The sequence below is a fragment of the Sceloporus occidentalis genome, unplaced genomic scaffold, assembly GCF_023333645.1.
Source record: "Sceloporus occidentalis isolate IW3139 unplaced genomic scaffold, rSceOcc1.0.p SCAF_5, whole genome shotgun sequence".
Classification (NCBI taxonomy): domain Eukaryota; kingdom Metazoa; phylum Chordata; class Lepidosauria; order Squamata; family Phrynosomatidae; genus Sceloporus; species Sceloporus occidentalis.
Genome location: NW_028316985.1, coordinates 176,879,936 through 176,899,478, shown reverse-complemented (window position 1 = coordinate 176,899,478; position 19,543 = coordinate 176,879,936). Strand labels below are relative to the sequence as shown.

At 41.0% G+C, this 19,543-nt stretch overlaps 2 protein-coding genes across 2 annotated transcripts in view; both read left to right on the top strand.

Moving 5' to 3' along the window:
* The window catches only part of FGF5 (fibroblast growth factor 5), a 29,479-nt gene extending 18,329 nt beyond the window's left edge, over positions 1 to 11,150 (top strand). The window contains exon 3 of the mRNA XM_089526261.1: positions 6,639 to 11,150. Coding sequence (XP_089382387.1) covers positions 6,639 to 6,992 — 354 coding nt within the window. The 3' untranslated portion in view covers positions 6,993 to 11,150. The remainder of the gene's footprint in view (positions 1 to 6,638) is intronic.
* A 7,902-nt stretch (positions 11,151 to 19,052) lies between these two features.
* Positions 19,053 to 19,543, top strand: part of LOC149313200 (cilia- and flagella-associated protein 299-like) — a 308,159-nt gene continuing 307,668 nt past the window's right edge. Inside the window, exon 1 of the mRNA XM_089526260.1 lies at positions 19,053 to 19,118. The gene's annotated coding sequence lies outside the window, so the exon portion shown is untranslated. The remainder of the gene's footprint in view (positions 19,119 to 19,543) is intronic.

Sequence of the window (19,543 nt, the reverse complement as noted above, 5' to 3'; positions counted from 1 at the left end):
AAAGAGCCTGCTTTTAGCGGATTCTTTTTGGTGCAGAGGGAAGCCATGTGTTTTGGCTGCTGCAGCCTCCCTCAGCAGCAAAAATGAGCACCCCAGCCCCCCCCCCCCCCCACTTTCAAGGTGGTCTGTTGAGCCCCATAGTTGAATATTCAGTGATAACAGTACAGACTTTAGAAAAGGCAAAAACTTCTCAGGACAGAGATGGAAATATTTTACAATAAAAACTATAATAGTTTTAGTTTACAACCCTCCTCAGCCCCATCCAGCATGGGATTCAGCTCTTGTAGTCCAAAAGGTATGGAGAGCAAAATGTTCCTTAGGTGATATTGAAAGTGATGCCTAATATGAAGCCAGTACAAGGACTTAAGGAATCTCATTTACTGCACTATGCACTGGTTGTAATATTCTGTGGTGCTGAATTTTTGAAGTTTTGGTAGGAAAACTCTGAGGGTCAAAGTATGAGATGAGACCAGAGCATAAAACCCTTGTAGCACACCTCCTAATAGAAGCAAACATCTCGAATGCTTTTAAGCTCCTCCTTAAATGCTTTCATTGAGACCTACTAGATACTATCTTATGGTTGTCAAATCATATAATATTTTGAGAGTTTAACAAATAATAAACCTTTTCATAGTAAAGAGGGTGTTCCACTGATGTTTCCAACATAAATAAAAGCAAATTTTTCAGAGGCATTTTCAATTTACCATCCTGTTTAATAATTCTTTTCTCATTGATTGCAAAGGCAGCTGAGCAAAATTAATGTCCCAAGAGACAAAGGCTTTGCTCTTCTGGTTGAGACAGATCTTGGCAGGAAACGGAGGACTTGCTTCAGTAGCCACAGATAAGATCACATCCATACTTTTTCATCCTTTTGTTCTAGCCCGAATGGCCAGACATAGATTAGAGCAGGGGAGTGACCTTCACAAGAGACATCTGTTGTATTGGATGTAGTCACTGTTAATACTCTCTGGGGTCCATCAGTCAAATTGGAACAATATTAGAAGCCCTAGTAATGGGTTTCCCTGGATGTCTTATGTCCTGAAAAACAACAACAAACTATACAAATCCCACCCCATTTAACAGATAAAGCTAGACAAATGCGTTTGACTACAGGGCCCATCATTTGTACAGAGCCAATGTCCTGCTAGCTGGGGATGATGTCAGTTTTAATTCAAAGCACCTGAAGGCCAGTAGTTTGGAGAGGGCTGAGTTAAGCATTTTTCTTGCAAAAAAAGAGGAAACAATGGCTTCAATAATGTGCTTTTTAAAAAAAGGTCTTATTGTACACCATGATGGATTATGTGTGAAAAGAGAATTCTTCTGCCTATCCCACCCCCCAGTCTCCTCCTTCAAAAATGAACAAGCTCTAAATAGCTACTAACAACAGAGGGGAGCTGAAAGATGATCACAGTGCAGTGAATTCCTGTTCTTGGCTTGTTCACTATAAATCTGAGAAGACAATTCCACATGATTGCTTTCCCAAAGGGTTTTGGATTGTTTTGGCACGGAAGTGTGTGTCTCATCCATCAGTCCAACTTTCTTTCAGGCTGAACACATGGGAGAGGGTACCGAGGTCAAGGGTCCATTCATTAAGAGAGAGGAAGGAAGAATAGCAAAAACTTTACCAGCAGAATTTCCTCCCAGCCTATCCCTGTTTATAATGATGGCTCACCCTTTAGGGTTTAAGCACTCTAGGACCTTAAACCCAGGGAACATCAGGACTCAAGAAAAATGACTTCTGGGACTACAGCTCCCAGGATGCTCAAAAAGACATATGGGTCATCTGGTTACAGGCTTCCCTACTATGGTATTTCTAGAAAAGTTAGAATCTTATGTCTAATTGAGCATCTGTACATATAAATCACCACATGCAATATCTCCTCTTTTAGGGGTGATAGATTTCCTCTTCTTTAAGCAATTTGTAAGTGGCAATTAAAGTTGTTTTACTTCTCCCAGCTGCACCAGGAAAGATCTGAAGGCCATGTTGGTGAATCAAGGATCCAGTTTTATCTGGAGAAAGAAATGGAGTTCTGTCTCCCATCCTGAAAGACCATAATCTGAAAAGAATAGGAGCTAGGAGCCACAACTCTTTACATATTAAAATAATTTGCCAATATTGCCAAGTCACTACTAAAAAGTGCCTGCCTTGGAAAAATTCCATGAAGCAAATTGTGTACAGCCTCCTGCAAAATAAACAATCATGCCTAGTCCTTGCTAGAGAACCCATTCTGCAAGTCCTTGTCACTGTAGGAAACAAAATATATCCTGTAACCTTCACAGTCCCAGCTTGCTCTTTTGGAAAAATTTCCCTAACACCAAATGCAGAGTTAATGAACATTTTGAGGGCTAACACACATGAAGCCATGCTAGGGCTCCCGTACACAACCCAAACTGCAGGCTGGGGGGGGGGGGTGCATGGAGAATCTCTGGCATAGCTTGGAAAAGTTACCTTGTGGGAATACAAGTGGCTATGCTGGATGGAAGCTTCTGGATGTCATAGTACTCACAAGCAGATTTCCAAGCTCTTAGTCCCAAGGGCATGCTACCTAGCCTGAAATGGTTCTCCTAGTAGATGAAGCACACTCTTTATTAGAACACATCAGGTTGGGGAAGTGCCCAAGATTGGGCAGTACATTTGCTTCCCATGGGACTTCAAAGAATCCAAACCTTACAATTTTTAATATAAGTTTTTAAAAATAAGCCCCCATGCCTCCTAGGACAGGGGTAGGCAATGGTCAGGGGTTGGCAATGGTCAGGGGTTAGGGGCCACACAGATAATCGAAGGCGGGTTACATACCGCCATTTGGGACGTCCTCAGGACGTCCCAGTTTTAAAAAGGGGCGTCTCTTCTAGACGTCCCTACTCCTGTTACGGACTCTGTCCATAACAAATGGTGGCGGCCGTTCCACACGGCCACCACCATCTTGATGTAACGGACACTCTGCGTCCGCACATCGTGCCCCAGAAATGATGCTGTGAGTGTGCAACTAGCACCTCGTGGTGTCTCTTCTGGGGAGCAAGAAGGAGCGCGATTTTCATGCTCCTTCTTGGCAGCGTCCGGGAACCGTGCCGTTTGGCTGCTGCAGTTCCCGGACGCTGCAGCCAGCGGCAGCGCAAGACGGCCCCTTCTGGGCCGTCTGTAACACGCTGAAGAGTCCTTGGAATACTGAACCCATGTGCAAAAAATAATCATCTTTTTTGCCCTCAAGTATCTTGTAGGGATGATGGGTCATTCTCACCACATTCCACCATGGTCCATTTTAGCCTAAGGGGAGGACATTTTACCAGTAAGTCAGCTTGTAAATCACTTCCAACTAGAAAAAAATGCCTCCCCTGGGCCTAAAATAACTCGTGCTAGTAGAAAAATATGATAAAATTGCTTCCTGCACTTCCTGTACCCTCCAACGTTTCAGATATGAAAACCAGGACACATCATGGTCATGCAATGTCAATGGTCAAGATGGCAAGAGTTATGCATGAAGAAGAACACACATTCTTGGAGAGGCTGCAGTAGTTTGCTTTTGACTGAACCAACTGAGAAGAGCAAGGCTCTGCTCCATGTTCTTCTCTTCCTTCTTCTGGGTTAATTGAATGCAAACTATTTCTGCACATTTGCAGCAACTAAAGTAATCCATGGATGAAGGGAATGAAGGGGGCTATTGGGGGGAGGAGAGACAAACAGGGACATTTTAAAAGTGGAGTGATAGAGGGTTAATTGGAGTGTCCCTGCCAAATCAGGACAATTGGTCAGTATGGACATTGCTTACTGCTCAGGTGCAGTGGAATATGCTTTCCCATCAGTTTTCCCATCAGCAGAGCCAGTTTAGTTTGCTGCTGTACAAGAAATGGTACCTTTTTGTCATTTACTTCAGAAAGCAAAATGCATAGTTCTGAAAAGTACTTTCTGAAAAATAGTTTGTTGTGTAACTCACTAAAAAGCCTACCAAAACAATCAGTTGTCTGAAATGTTACAAAATGTGTTTTTAATCACATATTGGATTACCCATTGCTTGCAGTGTTGACTTTAGGATTATTAAGAGGTCGATAAAAGTTTTATAGATTTTAAATTTCTGATCAAAATCAGAATGCCCAAGAATGCCCTATGAGTATAATTTAAAAACATGACTCTTTAAACATACAATATGTGTTACCTTTCAAAGGTAATTTTGTTATGCCCTCTTTACTCAAAAAATGGAATTCAGCAAAGGTAGCTCTGTCGCTTATAACTCATTGTGTGTTTGTATGTGCCTTCATGTCTTGTCAGTTTATGATAACCCTGCAATGTAATAGGGTTTTCTTAGGCAAGGACTACTCAGAGGAGGTTTTGCCAGTTCCTTTCTCTGAAACATAGCCTACAGCACCTGGTGTTCATTGGCAGTCTCTCATCAACCAGAGCTGACCCTGCTTAGCTTCCAAGATCAAGTGGGATCTGGTGTATCTAAGGAAAGGTGTTGTAGTCCATCAAAACTTATACTAAAATAATATTAACCATGCCACAAGATCCCTCCCCCCTTTTCTTTCCCCCCTTCCTTCTCTTTAGACTGAAACAAACTATCTCCTAGAAAATTTGGATAAGACAAATGATTAAATGCTGGGGACATCAGGCAGGATCCTGTTAGTGATGTGTTATTATTCTGTGCCTTCAAGTCATTTCCTGAGTTTTCTTGGCATGTTTCTTTAGAGGGGGTTTGCTTTGCCATCTTCTGAGGCTGAAAGAGTTTGATTTGCCCAGGGTCACCCAGTGGGTTTATATGGTTAAACAGGGATTCAAATCCTGGTCTGTAGAGTCATAATCCAATGCTCAAACTACTATGCCACCCCAGCTCACATGCATAAGTGCAGTTTACGCACACACTTGTCTCTTTTTGGACACACACAAGGAGTTATTCCACTGGTTTCCAAATTTTGATCCTCCACATGTTTTAGACTTCAACTCCCAGGATTCCTGGACATTGCCCATGGTGGCAGGTGCTTCTGGGAACTGAATTCTAAAATTATCTGGAAAACCAATGTTTGGGAATCTCTGCTTTGCACCTTGACCCAAACTTCCCACTTCCATCACAGCTTTCAAGACAAAGGAGATACCGCTGCAGTGGAGAGGAGAGAAGAAAGAAGAGTCAATAAAGTTGTGGCTGGTTTGGACTTGGAAGAGAAAGAAAATGAGGATTGACTCATTTCTTCTCCCTTCTGAGCTGAAACCAACTGCTTCTTTGTCATTTGAAATACCTCCCCATTACCTCCCCTTTTCATTGATGCAGTAAACAGAAGTGACCCCTCTTTGACAGCTGCTGAGATGGAGGAGGACATGAACTGTGTGGCCAGTACATCATGTTTGTTTGATGTCAGATCTGTGACATCAAGCTCTTCAGGAGATAATATCACAGAATGTCAACATTTTAAGTCTAATTCTGTGCAGATGGGGCAACAAAATGTTACTCTGAAAAACTAAAATGTCCAGTTGGTACAAAAAGGTTAAATATCAAAATCAGCTGATGCCTAGAGCTTTTAAAATACAGCCAGCCAATTGAACTAATAAAAACCTCACAATAAACAGAGTTGTTTTCTAAGATGTCTTTCCATGCTGAACTGGGGGAATAGGTGGCCCTTTCTACAAACCTTCACTCTTAATCCCCCAAAGTAAAGTTGCATGGAATTTCCTACAACTTTCTAAGCTAATACTAGCACTTTCAATCCAAGTCCCCCAAAATGTACCAGCAACCAGCAGAATTTGGCACAATATGAGAGCCAGCATGACATAGTGGGCTGAGTGTTGGCTCTGGAGACCAAGGTTCAATTTCTGTTTGGCCATGAAACTCACTGGGTGATCTTGGACAAGTCACATGCTCTCGACCTCTGGGAAAAGCAATGGCAAACCTCCTCTGAAAAAATCATGCCAAGAAAATCCCATGTTAGGTTTGCCTTGGGGTTGCCCTAAGTCAAAAACGACTTGAAGACACACAACAATAGCAATGTATGCCACACAATATAACTACTGAATTTCCTCCACCAGCAGTGGAGTGGCTGCATTTTGCTAAATTTTCCAAACTATCCTTCAAGGAAGCCCACATGGAGAGCAATTACAGTAATCCAGCCTATCCAGGAGTAACTGAAAGCAGAGCAGCTATTTTAGTGAGGAAAGTAAACAATATAAATTGAACCAAATAAAGTAATTATCCATTTCTTTTAAAAGCAAGCAAAATGTTTTAGCACAGATTTTATTTTTGCATTCGTATAATAGTACAGCATATACATTTGATGGATAATTATTGGTCACAGTAGTGAATGTTTCCATTAAGAAGACATGGTGTACTCCATTGTACTTCCACTTAGGCTAAAATTGGCTTTACTGATGACCTGAAGCATCAATAAAGTGAATATGCACTTCATATACCCTTTATAGTTGGTTAAGTTACTGTTTCTAATCTTACATTATGCCAGTGATTCTTAGGGGGAGAAGGCAGAGGAGGGGAAAGAAAGATGCTCTTTCTAGTGAGAAATTTGAAAGAATTAATTAGGTATAGGTTTTTTGTGTTTTTCTGGCTATGTGGCCAAAGTGATCACAAAGTATAGTACAATTGAAATACTCATTTTTTTGAGGGGGGGAAACAACTTTTTTTGTTTTCCTTTTTCCTTTTCAGGCCACATTTACAGATGACTGCAAGTTCAGGGAGAGGTTTCAGGAAAACAGCTACAACACCTATGCCTCAGCAGTCCACAGGACTGGGAAAACGGGAAGGGAATGGTATGTGGCCTTGAACAAACGGGGCAAAGCAAAAAGAGGGTGCAGTCCCCGAGTCAAACCACAGCATATTTCCACTCACTTCCTCCCAAGGTTCAGACAAACCGAACAGCCTGAACTTGCTTTTACAGTCGCTGTCCCTGAGAAGAAAAAGCCACCTGTTGTCATCTCACCAAAGCCAAAGGTTTCCTTGCCGGTGCCTCGGAAAAACTCTCCTCCTGTCAAATATAGACTCAAGTTTCGCTTTGGATAGCAACCAATGAACTCTTAAACCAAGGAATGTTATTTTCCTTTTCAGAAGCTGCTGCTTAAATGTGATTATTCCATGATGAAGGATGGCGGGTGAGACAGTGCACCCAACTCCATTGGGAGACTCCATCGGAAGATTCACAATCCTCTGAGACTTTGACATCAGAGTTGTACTGGTTTTTTGGGAGGAATGAAGTATAATTCTTCAGCTACTCTTTGAGGAAAGGCAGCCAAGGTGTTCAGAAGGATGGAAAGGCATTGATGGAGGGCAATGAGAGTTGCCTTAATTTTCAGTCTCATCTTTCTGCTTTCCAGTTGCTGAATATAAATTTTCCTCTGCTGACTTTAAATGGCTGTTCCAGCTTGGTGAACAGTAGAGCTGAAAATGATTCTTTTAAGATGTGAAAGATTACCTCATATGTTGCATCTTTTTCTTCTACTACTTGGTTTTAATTGTTTTCTTAATTGTGCTTTGAGTATGTGTGTGTGAGGAGGGGAACAAAATTGCTCACGCCATTTCTGTTTTCCCCTCCTAACACTTTTTTCTTTCCTGCACTTTTGAGGAAGAAAAATTGAAAATACCTCAGACAAACGGATGGTTGAAGGTGGATTCACACAACTGGGGATCTATATTGTTAAAGCATTTCCAGACTTTGAAATTTTATGGGAGAAAGAAATAATGATGTGACACATTGGCCAGGCTGGAAAGGCCCTGTGGTGTTGTGAAATGTCAAAGTCTGTACTTTAAAATTTAGCAACCCTTGGTCCTGATTCAGTGGCCCTGATTGATATTCATGGACTCCAATGACTTTGTGGAGTTTTGTGTGGACAAAAGCTGCCCTCTTCTCTGGTGTAATCCTGTGAATGCACTGTACAATCAAACTCTAGATGCAAGCAAATTTTAAAACCAGTTTGATGTGTAGGTGGGTGTTTCTTGTTAGTCAAAACATTCAAACACTTTTAAGGAAAGCCAAAATAGTTTTGGTTAGCAATACTTTATGAAGTGGGAGGTTGTGTAACACCTCCCCAATTCATGTACATCATAGACAACTTAGTGGCAGCTGGTGGCTTTTATATCAGTGGGGTAGGACAGCTAAGATGAGATGTAGTCTGAATTTTAGAGGAAGAATCAATGTTGTCAGAACTGAACCTTCAAAATATCTGGATTGCTCCTTTAAAATTTAGACTAATATCCAACGTGAATCTTATACTGGAATTGCAGCCACCACTGGTGTGTGAGGAGGGTGATATTTGCACATTATTTTCCAAGCAGATATCTTAGTTGAGGATGAGACTTCCATGGCACTGAAATGTTAAATTTCTTTTACAGTACAAGTCTCAGTATCCTTTTGCTAGTTTGGGGAACTGCAATCCAAAAAAGGTAATGTTTCCAAGCATTAGAGTCTTCTTGAATAAACCTGCCCTGCTCTTTTTCCACTGAAAAGAAAGTACTGCATATACTCATGTATAAGTCTAGAACTTGTAGTCAAAAAATTGACCCCAAAAACCTGAGTCCACTTACCCACGGGTCAATGTAAGTACTGTACTTTAGCTCATCCCCTGGTGAAAGGCAAGAGTGTAACCTATTCTGGAAGCACTGACCCTCCTTCTGCTCTCTCATCCATCCAGCCTCTAGGGTGAGTGCAAAAAGTTATGGCTGCTGGAATTTTGTAAATTATTTGGCATTTTTTCCTTCACTTCACCCTTTAGATTCATCCTTTGTTACATACCCCTAAGTTTTACCTTCAACTTATCCATGGGTCATATCAAAATCCATAATTTTGATCCCCAAACCTGCCCTCAATTTGTACATGAGGTTGACTTATAGTCGACTATATACAGTATATATCAGACTGCATTATCTTTATCTGAATCCATTTCTACTCATAACCCCTGGCTGAAAATCCTAGTTATTTCTGAGACACATCAGGTGACCAGACTAGTATTGGGTTCTAAATAAATATCTCTGGATGCTTTTACGTTTAGCCATCCCCAGAGAGAAGGAGTGGTGTGCAAGAGTTTTGTTCCTAGAAAATAATTTGTAAACATACAAAGGCTGACTCATGGTGTTTTGCTGCCTAAAGCAAAACAGCATATTGCTCAGAGGTGTGTGTGTGTGCATGAGCGCACACACACAGGAATGGGTTATCCATGCTACACAATTATAACTCCATTCTGCCATTTGAAATATCATGGCTCCATCCTTTGAAATAATGGGATTTGTAGTTTCTTGAAGTAGCCTGAATGCTATCAGTCAGCTCTAATACTAAAGTTAGGGAATGTACTAGACAATTCTACGTATCTCACCAAACTACAAATCCCAGGATTTTGTAGGATGGCATCCAGTGGCATCAAACTGCTAGAATTATGAAGTGTGGCTGCATCCAAGGTATGCAGTAACCTAGATCAGTCAAATTATTTTGACACTGGAGACAGAGGAGATCACAAATACCTGGCAGTAAAAATAAAATAATAATAGACTAGATAATGAACAAACTGCCATCCTCTCATGAGATACCAAACTTGACAAACAGTAGGGCCAGCTCTAGAAATGCCTCCCGATATGCCTCCACTATATATGTTAAGCAAGCCAGTGTGATGTAGTGGTTTGAGCATTGGACTATGACTCTGGAGACCAGAGTTTGAATCCTGGTTTAGCCATGTAAACCCACTGGGTGACCTTGGGCACGTCATACTCTCTCAGTCCCAGAGGATGGCAGTGGCAAACCCCCACTTGAAGGAACTTGCCAAGAAAACCCCATGATAGGCTCACCTTAGGGTCGTAAATCGGAAACTGAAGGAATGCAACAACAACAATATATGCTAAACCTTTAACAACAGGAAAGAGAATAGAGCAGCTATTGCACTGCATAGCTCCATGCAGACATATAAATCTTGGAAAACATTAGGATGCATATGTGCTCATGATGTGAAACAGCAACAACAAACAAACAAACCACTGTTGTGTGCCTCCATCTCTACCACTGTGAGTTTTTAAAGAATTGATTCCATTCCTTGTAGCATTCATTTTTTACAGATTTGAAGCCTGTGCCATAACCTTAATCCCCTCTTCACTGTTCCCATCCAATTTTTTGTTGTTATTGTTATTTTCAATTGAATGCTTAAGGCAGCATGGGGGGAGGGACTGTTTTATCTCATCTCTCTCCTCCCCAGGAAGGCAAGTGAGGGGATCAAGACTGAGGAAAGGAGCTCTTCTGTTCCAGATGACCCTGCTTTTATTCTCTCTCCTGCTGTTCCTTGGGACAGGTGGAAAAACAAGTCTTATTCTGTCCATCAACCTCATCGCTTCAGTGTCTGTGTTTAAAATACTGCTGCTATGACCCTCTGGAATTCCTGCTATTATAGGTCCAAAGAGAGAGGGTGAGGGAGGGTTGGAGGACAGCATTACTACTGCTGCTTTATAAGAGAGAGGGAAATGAGACCCACCCCTAAAGGTGGCTCAGATGACAACCACTGCTGTCATTGCCTATTAACAAGTGTTTTACTCAGCAAAGCAAAATCATCTCTTGAGACTCCTTTTCCAAAGGTTTTCCAAGGTCCTTTTCGCCCTTCTGGCTTACTGCAACTATTTAAAGGCTGGCCATGTGCCATGGGGGGAATCAGACCACCTCTGAGAATATGGTGGCAGGGGGTTGCTCTTCACATCAGAACAAGAACCAAATCAAACTTGGTAGACATGCATGAGGCTGTATGTTTGCAGGTGATCATTTGTTGCAAACTCTAAGTAGTTTATCACATGGAAGGTGAATTGGTAAAATCCCGTGCAGAAATGGCACTTTAAGATCCGGGTGTTGTTTATCAGATGTGTTGGTGTGAACGAGAAATAACACAAAAATAATCCAAACGGAAAGTTCCTTTGTACTTTTGGAATTTAGTGAAAGTAAAAAGGAGCTGGTTTTGATGACTCTGTGTTCAAGTTATTTTTGCGTTATTTCTCTTTCACACAAACATGATCTGAAAAACATCCCGCAAATGAGAGTTTTTTCAACTTTCTGTTCATGTTAACCCCAAACGTCTTCTGAGAAACAGCACGCAAATATGCATTGTTTTCAGTTTAAATTTAGTTTCTGTATGGGATTCATCCCATGTGATAAACTTCTAAGTCAGCTCTTGAGCCAGAGATAGATAGGCCACACACACACACACACACACACAGGATTGTCAAGCTACATAGATCTGATGCGCATTCATACTACCCAGTTATATCATTGTTATTCACTTTAGCTACGATGGCTTCATCTTGTGGTTTGTAATCTTTTTTTTTTTTTGCTGCTAGTGCTCCGGCAAAGGAGTTAAAATGCTGCTCCCTAAATTGCAAATCTCAGAATTTCATTGGACATTGCCATGGTGATTAAAGTGGAATAACAGTACTATAACTGAACAGTGTGAATTGGCTCTTGGTCAGGGTTTCTTAGCTTTTCTAATGAGATCAAGATCAGGCCTGCTGTGCAATCTGCATTTTTTTTAAAGCAGAGCTTGGAGAAGTTACATTTTGGACAAGAAGTCCCAGAATGCCCCAGCAGCAGCCATGCCCACAAGTGCATATACTTAGGACGCTGTTCTCAAAAAACAAACAAAAAACCAAAAACGACAAAACAAACGTAATTTTCCTAAACTCTAGGAATGGGGAAAACAGTAGTAAAATTCTGCATGAAGGCAAAACCTATTGTGCACCAACCCCCCCCCCCCCAAAAAACAAACAAACAAAAAAAAAACCCTGGATTCTGCAACCTGCGCACATGATGTTGATATGCCTGACTTTTTTTACTTCAAATTATTTTCATTTTATGCATTTTCTCCCTGATTCTGCTGGTCATTAAGAAGACCTGACTCTCTCTGGCCATGGAATCCTTAGTCTTCCACCACCTGCAGCTTCTTAAATTACAACAAATATTTTTCATACACTTTTAAACTATGTTATGGTTTAACCAAAGTGATGTAGTGGTTTGAATATTCGATTGTGACTCTGGAACCCAGAAATCGAATCCCCATTTGGCCATGGAAACCCACTGGGTGACCTAACCAAGTCACATTCTCTCCGCCTCAGAAGAAGGCAAAGGCAAACCTCTTCTGAAGAAATCCTGCCAAGAGTTCCCGTAATAGAGTTGGAAACAACTTGAAGGCACACAACAGCAACTATAACCACCATATACCATTGGATACATCTGATTTCAGTAGCTAAGCAAGGTTAGTGTTTGGATGGAAGATCTCCAGGACAGACTAGAAAAGAATCCTGCTGAATCCCCAATGTGCTGCTGTAGGTTAGAATTACTACTGTGCTATTGATGGACCAATGGTCTTACTCAGGATAAAGCAGTTTATGTTCTTATGTTATATTTGCATCCATAAGGGCTAGAAACGTGATATTTATGTTGCATGCCAATGTTACAGGAGTGGTGCCCCCCCCCCCATTTTTTAATGCCCTTTCAAGCACCAGTAGCTATCATTGTTAGGAGGAGTGTCAATATGTCCCAGGAATCTCTCAGAGAAATCTGGGTCTGCCTGTCCTTGGTTCTTCTAAGGAAGCCAAGATTTCTGTCTCTGCCGTTATGGCTGATTGCCCTTCTAGTCATTTGTGAAGGTTTTGGACAATATGGTCATTTCTAACTTTCTGTGAAGGATAGGGATTTTACTCAATATTCATATTTTTTTAAAAAATTGCAAAACAAGGAACAAAGTAGGGGGCAAAGTTTTCACAACGTAGAGAATGGTGTGTATATACCCCTGCCTCATAATCTAACAATATTGATGCATATACTGATATATTATCACCAGCCTGGAAACTCTATATGTATAGATATCTCCTTCCGACCTTTGAATGAGAGGCTGTGACTGGCATTTTCCCCATGGGCAGCTGAAATTCTAAAGGCAGGAATTAACTATGTGAACCATGGGGGTACAGGAGAAAAGGAGGGGCACTGCTTGAGTTATGGGGGAGAGCAAGGAGAGCCAGCCTGCTTACTTTTTCTGATGGCATAGCTACTGTTATCCAAAGGCTCCAGGTGATAATTTGACTAAAATGGGGTCAGGGAATATGCAATGCAGACTGGTGCTCTGATGTCACAGGGACTGTGAATCCACTCTGGATTTGAATCTTAACTTTAAAACAGCTACTCAAGGTCCTGAACCTATTTTGAGGATAAGAGTTATTAACTTGAATAGCTCCTTTAAAATTAAGGCTGAAATCCAGAACAGATGACACTGGAACCACCGCCTTCAGCAGGGAAGAGTGGTTTATGGACTACATACTGGATGTCTTCTCCACTCTTGTACCTGTAAGGCACCACAACAAAGATCATGCTCACTACAGAGGTGTGTGTGTGTGAATCAGGGAGACAGAACTTGAGGAGAACTGGGGAAGGAATAAGAAAGGTTGCAGTGGCTGCCTTGTCTCCGTAACTGGAGGACCAATGGCTGAGTACTGCCTTGTCTCCGAAGCAGCCATTGGTCCTCTAGCTATTTTGAATTATTCCATGATGGCTGGGGGTTGCCATGTCCAGTGAGTCCACTCTAGGGTCTAATCTGGGCTTTAAAGAACTATCCAAGTTTCTGTGTTCTATATTGCAAATAGGTCCTTTACCGAGATCCTAGAATATTCATGGTCCAGTGACAGGGCAGCCAACTGGGGACTTCATCTCTCAGTATTCATGGCCACTGGTTCTCCTAACTGGGCCTTCTGGGAGGTGAAGTGTAAACCATCAGAAGGACTAAAGTTGGAGAACCACTTCTTTAAAAACAATATTCTTGTCTAGGTTGAAACATGAATTCTAAGCTCACTGAGGTTATCAGAAGGGGAGGTGAGATATTCAGGTACTTGTTACTTCCCAGGAGTATGAAAGCTAAAACAAGAATTAAAGCAGATTGTTCTTCACAATGAAACACACTGGAGACACATATTACGCCTGACGTAGAAAGGTGTCATGGGAGGCATACCAATCAGAAAGCTAGATAAGAAGAACTTTGTTGCTTCTCTCCAAAAAGAACAGAAACCTCTACCCAGATCTAAGTCTAGTGAGACCAAATGATTGCATCAGCCTTCTTCAAAATGACACCCTCCAGATGTGTCACATAAGCCCTGGTTAATATGGGCAACCGTCAAACATTATGGGAATTGTAGTCCAACACATCTAGTGAGCAGCAGGCTGGGGAAAGCTGGACTAAAATGAGCATTCGTGGTCGGTCTGATCCCTTTTAATAGACTTACAAGGGGAGATGCTCCACAAATTAATGATTAAAGTGTGGTTTTTATCATGTATTTATTATCTATGAATATTGCATAAAAGAAAATATGTTTATTTGATTTTTTTTAAAAAAGGCAATAAAGAATGGTGAAATTATTTGAAATATCATTTTACCACCACCACCACCCCCCCTGGTAAATCTGTGCTGCTCTTACATTTCAGTGATCAAATCATTTACATCTGTTCAAAGTAAATAATTATGTATTAAAGAGGGGAAAAACCCTAATTGTGCCATACAAGTAAATTACGTATCAGAAACTGATACATTAGGAGAACTTCCTGATAGTTCAGTAGTGGAACGCACTCCCTTGGAGTGTGGTAGATTCTCTTTCTTTGGAGGTTTTTAAACAGAGGCTGGGTGGCCAAATGTCAGTTGTGCTTTGATTGTGAGTTCCTGCATGGCAGGGTGTTGGACTAGATGACCCTTGAGGTCTCTTCCAGCTCTGTGGTTCTATAAATGACTCAAAGGCACACAATAACAAACAGAGCATGTTCTGAAGGCACAGGATTAATATTACCATCAGGGAATCACTCTGGGGTACATCATTAGGACCTGATTAAACACAATGAGGAGGGTCACCAAGGCTGGTTTACCAGATTTTAAGGTAAGTGAAGTGATAACACAAATTGTCATCTACATAGGATTGTGGGGTGGTGGTATGTGGATTAAGACTATTACCTCCAGACTCTAAAAACAGCCAATTGCATGACTGAACAGAATGCATCAATACTGCTGAAAGCTAAGTAGGTATGGGTCTGGTCTCTGGCCGAATGAGAGCAACTAGAAGAATCTTGAATTGTATGGAAGAGAAAGTAAATTTGGGTGGGGGGGACTCATCTTTGCTGGGAAAGGAGTTACTTCACCTCATCAGATTTTAGTAGCAATCATGTGAGATTCTGCAGAAGCAGTAATACAAGTGTCCTCTTTTTTTATCTTTGTCCCCCCTCCCAGGAATGATTAAAGTATTGCTCCCTTAGCATTTTTTCCCTGCCTGCAGGTTTCTTTCTAGTGTTTTATAATTCCCAAGCCTTTAGTTCCCTCCCCCACCTTTCTCTATAGATGAACAAGACAATATTTTCCTAATTGGTGAGTGCAATAAAAATAATGCCACCCATACAATATGTCCATATGAAATGTCACAAGGCTGCAGAATAATGATGATCCAGGAGTATTCTTTATGTATATATTTCCATTAGGCAGTATAATCTGCCACTGGTAGCAGATTCTGAGGTCCCATTACAGAAATGTAAAGTGCCTTTTATTTTATTTATTTAATATTAAGGAAGTTTATTTGGAATTGCCATCTCAGGTATCAAACTTATTTGGCTTACTGCAATAAGGAAAAATGTACAATCTGATATAATGAAAGACTACTGTAGAAACAAAACAGAAGAAGACAATAAGAAATTGCATGTTTGGACAAAGGAAGTGAAATCCTATCAGTGTCTGTGTAGCAGCAAGTCAAACTGAATTAAGTGGGATTGGTGCCCAAGATACTGTGTACAGGATTGTCCCTTAGGTATCTTTACCATTTGTATCAATTTAACATGAAACCACCATTTCGATCATTTGTGGCTTGTTGTTTTTTAAATGCCAATCAAATTGGGGTATCATTTTCCCAGTCTAGTTCAACATTAAACTGCCTTCCCATGTTGTATAGTATGGAGGAATTGTAAAGTGTGCAAACTGCAATAATGACTACTGGTGTGTAAATTGATGCCATGCCCTTCACCACCTTGGAGGATGGCAATGGCAAGCCCCTTGCCATGAAACCCCTGTGACAGTTTCACCTTGGAGGGATTCCCCCCCCCCCCATCTGCCTCAGAGGATGGCAATTGCAAACCCCCTCTGAAGAATCCTTGCCAAGAAGGCCCCACGATAAGTTGTCTCTAGGGTTGCCATTAGTTGGAAATGAAGACAAACAACACAGAGAGCTGTAGCAAACCCCCCCAAGCGCCCAGTGGCAACCATGCAAAAGCAACAGTGAGCACAAGCTCTCAATCCACCATCTCATCATGTCCCCTCAGCACATAAGTCCTTCCTCATGAATGCTCTGAATGGGATCGACATCATGTTCCCATTTGCTGCCCCTTAAAAAAAAAATCCAAAACTGGTTCGTTTAAAAAGATGTGCTGGAACCCTCCAGGTTCAAAAAACCCAGTTTATGTGTGCTTTGTGCTGCCCCCCCCCCCCCAAAAAAATACGCTGAGTGTAATCGGCACAAGTATGAACAACCCCCCTTTAACCCAATTTCCACAACGGGTTAAATCGTAGTGTGAATGAGGCCAAGGACACATTTCTCCTACTCTGCTGATTTAAAGGTTGACCATAACAGGTTTTGCTTTAATATTTTTAATTTTAAATATTTTTGTTTCCTTAATGAAGGCTGAAGCCTTAGGAAACTTGAATTGCCAACAGTAATTTGGTCTTAAGATGAAGGAAATCAGCATGGCTAATTAATACAGTACAATGAAAGAGCTGTCCAACCAGAGTTGTAGCAGTTTGCTCAAAAACATGACCTTGATTGAAATAGACGGCAGTTTGCTTAACAGATTGCACCCCTTATTAATAAGAGCTAATGGTGTTTGGCACCTGTCCATGTCCAATCAAATCTTGTTGTCAGTGTGTGAGCCTCTGATTTCTAAATCTGGAGATAAGTGAATAATGATGTTCTGCAGAGGAAATTCTTAGGCCATTGTTAGTAGTGACAACTGATGGAAGTGACCAGGTGCTAAGGGCTTTTGAATGTTAAACAAAGAAAGCCAGGTCTCGGCAGAGCTTTGAAAAATTACTTTTTGGAATGCAACTCCCATAGTTCTCAGGGATCAAACTTGGGAGATTCTGGGTACAAAAATCCAAAAAGTAATTTTATAAACTCTGAGTTTGGAATGGGTTCAGAATGATTTAAGGGCCATATTTCTGAACGTTAGCCTGATACGGACAATCAGAGTGTTGGAATGGGCCCAACAGGCCATTGAGTCCAATCCCCTGCTCAATGCAGGCACACCATCTAGAGAAACAGTGGTTCCAAAACTTTAGTCCTCCAGAGGTTTTGAGCTTCAACTCTCAGAAGCCCCAGACAACTTGGTGAACAGTTAGGAATCCTTGGAACTTAAGTCCAAAAAATCTGGAGAGCCAAAGTTTGGCAACCACTGAGCTAGAACATTCTCAGGAGATAGCTGTCCAGCCTCTTTTTGAAGACATCCATACAAGAAACACCACTGTTTCTAGGTAACTGGTCTCATTGCCAAACTGCCCATTGCCCATCAAGAAGTTCCTTCTAATGCTCAATCAAAACCTACCCTCCTGCTAACTGAAAACCATTAGACCTGGTCTTACACTTTGAGAAAGGAGAGAATAAAATTGTCTCCACCTTTCTATGACAGAAATACCTTGAGGTATTTCAAGAGCGCAGTCATGTCACCCCTCAGTTTTCTCTTCACTGGACTGAACATGCCCAGCCACCTTAACTGATCCTCATATGTTTTGTTCTCCATAGCTCTTAGCATCCTTGTTGCCCTTCTCTAGACCTGCTACAACTTGGCTATATTCTTCTTCAAATGAGGCATCCAGAAAACAGTACTATATGTACCAATCATACTGTAACATCTAAAGTTTTCCACATTATCACAATTTATCAGGCTGTAGTAGCTGTTAACCTGTCCTAAACAGTTATCAGTTGGAATGATGAGTCTTCATGTACAACATCCTCTAGTTCCAAAACAAGCAATGTTGTTAACATGTGAAATGTTGTTAACACTTGCTTAGGGATTGTCACAAATGACTTATGAGAAGTACTTTTTCATCCTGGACAACTGTATCCCACTGCATTAATCCACCTGTAAGAAAAGAAAATGTAGTTCACCCTGTGACCAGTATGAGATGAGTATGTGTCAAGTAGACACTCCCATTTCAATCCCGTCTACTTTACAGAACATACAGTAAACAAGAGCCTGGAAAAATTACTGTTTGGATAACAATCCCCAGAATCCTTTAGCTGAGGGTTGTGATCGAAAAGATAACTTTTCTAGGCTTTGTAACACAAGATGTTTGATGGGTGCCACTTTCATACTTAAAAACAAGAATGACAAATCCATGTAGGGCAAATTTGGCAATGAATGTTCCATGGTATCCATTGAGGACAGCTCTGTTAATACCTATTGAGCACTATAACTAATTTAAACCTCTATGATGAAAAGCAATGTACTGTATCTTTTAATATTGGAGACAGCCAGCATGTGAGGGGTTTAGTCTTCATACTCTGTTTGTCACCATCTTGGGTGGTTCCTGCCTAATGGCTGCTGGAAAATGCTTATCAAAATGGACCCCTGTTCTGATCTAGAGTGACACCATATCCTTATGTGCTTAGGCTGTTTGGAAGACTGCCACTGCCATATGCATATTTGAAATTAATGCCAGGCTTTCTTTCCCTCTCATTCAGTGCTAATGACCCAATCTAGAACAGCTGTTTTCACAAATACTGCATAGGCTCTGATTGCCTGTAAGAGTGCTGCAGTGACTTCTTACAGATAAGAAAATCAGTTAACCTTTTCTTGTCCCAGCTGTGTGAAAATTGCCCCTTTTGTAGAGCTGGTAGTTATCATACTGGCCCTTTAAAATGTTTTTTTTTCCCCAAGTGAGAGACAGAACTTGTTTTTCTTTTTACAAAAAACAGCCCAAGGAGAATATTTATAATACGTACAGTTCTGACAAGCTAAGAGCTAAGAAGAAAAGGGGGAAATATTCAAAAGCTTTCTAAGGGTTTTAAACCAGCATGTTTTTAAATCAAAGTGTTACCCAGCAGATTTTTCGAGCTGTTCTGAAGAAATTGTCAAGATGAGGAGCTGGCAGTAAGCTTCCTAACTCAGTGAGTATCGAACCTCATATTTATACTCTTGTGTTCTCATGACCTAGCTATAATCTCAAATGTGAAATGCGTCTTTGAACATCAATTTCCAACAATGGATTATTTCAGTGTCAGGTTGCCTACGAATATTTAATATTTTGTCAGAATGTAAGTTGCAAAACAACACCAGGCTATATTTCAGAAGAATAGCAAACCATCTCTGAATATTCCTTGCCTAAGAAAACCCTAGGATATTCATGGGATGACTTGAATGCACATATGAACATACAGTGATACAGGGGATAGGTTACAAGAATTGGTTATCAGTTAGCATGATATGTTAAGTATCAATCATAGTTGCTCAAAGTATTTTTACATCAAACCCTCCCATATATAACAAATAAGGAAAATACACAGACACAAATACTTTTCAAGACAGTCCTCTT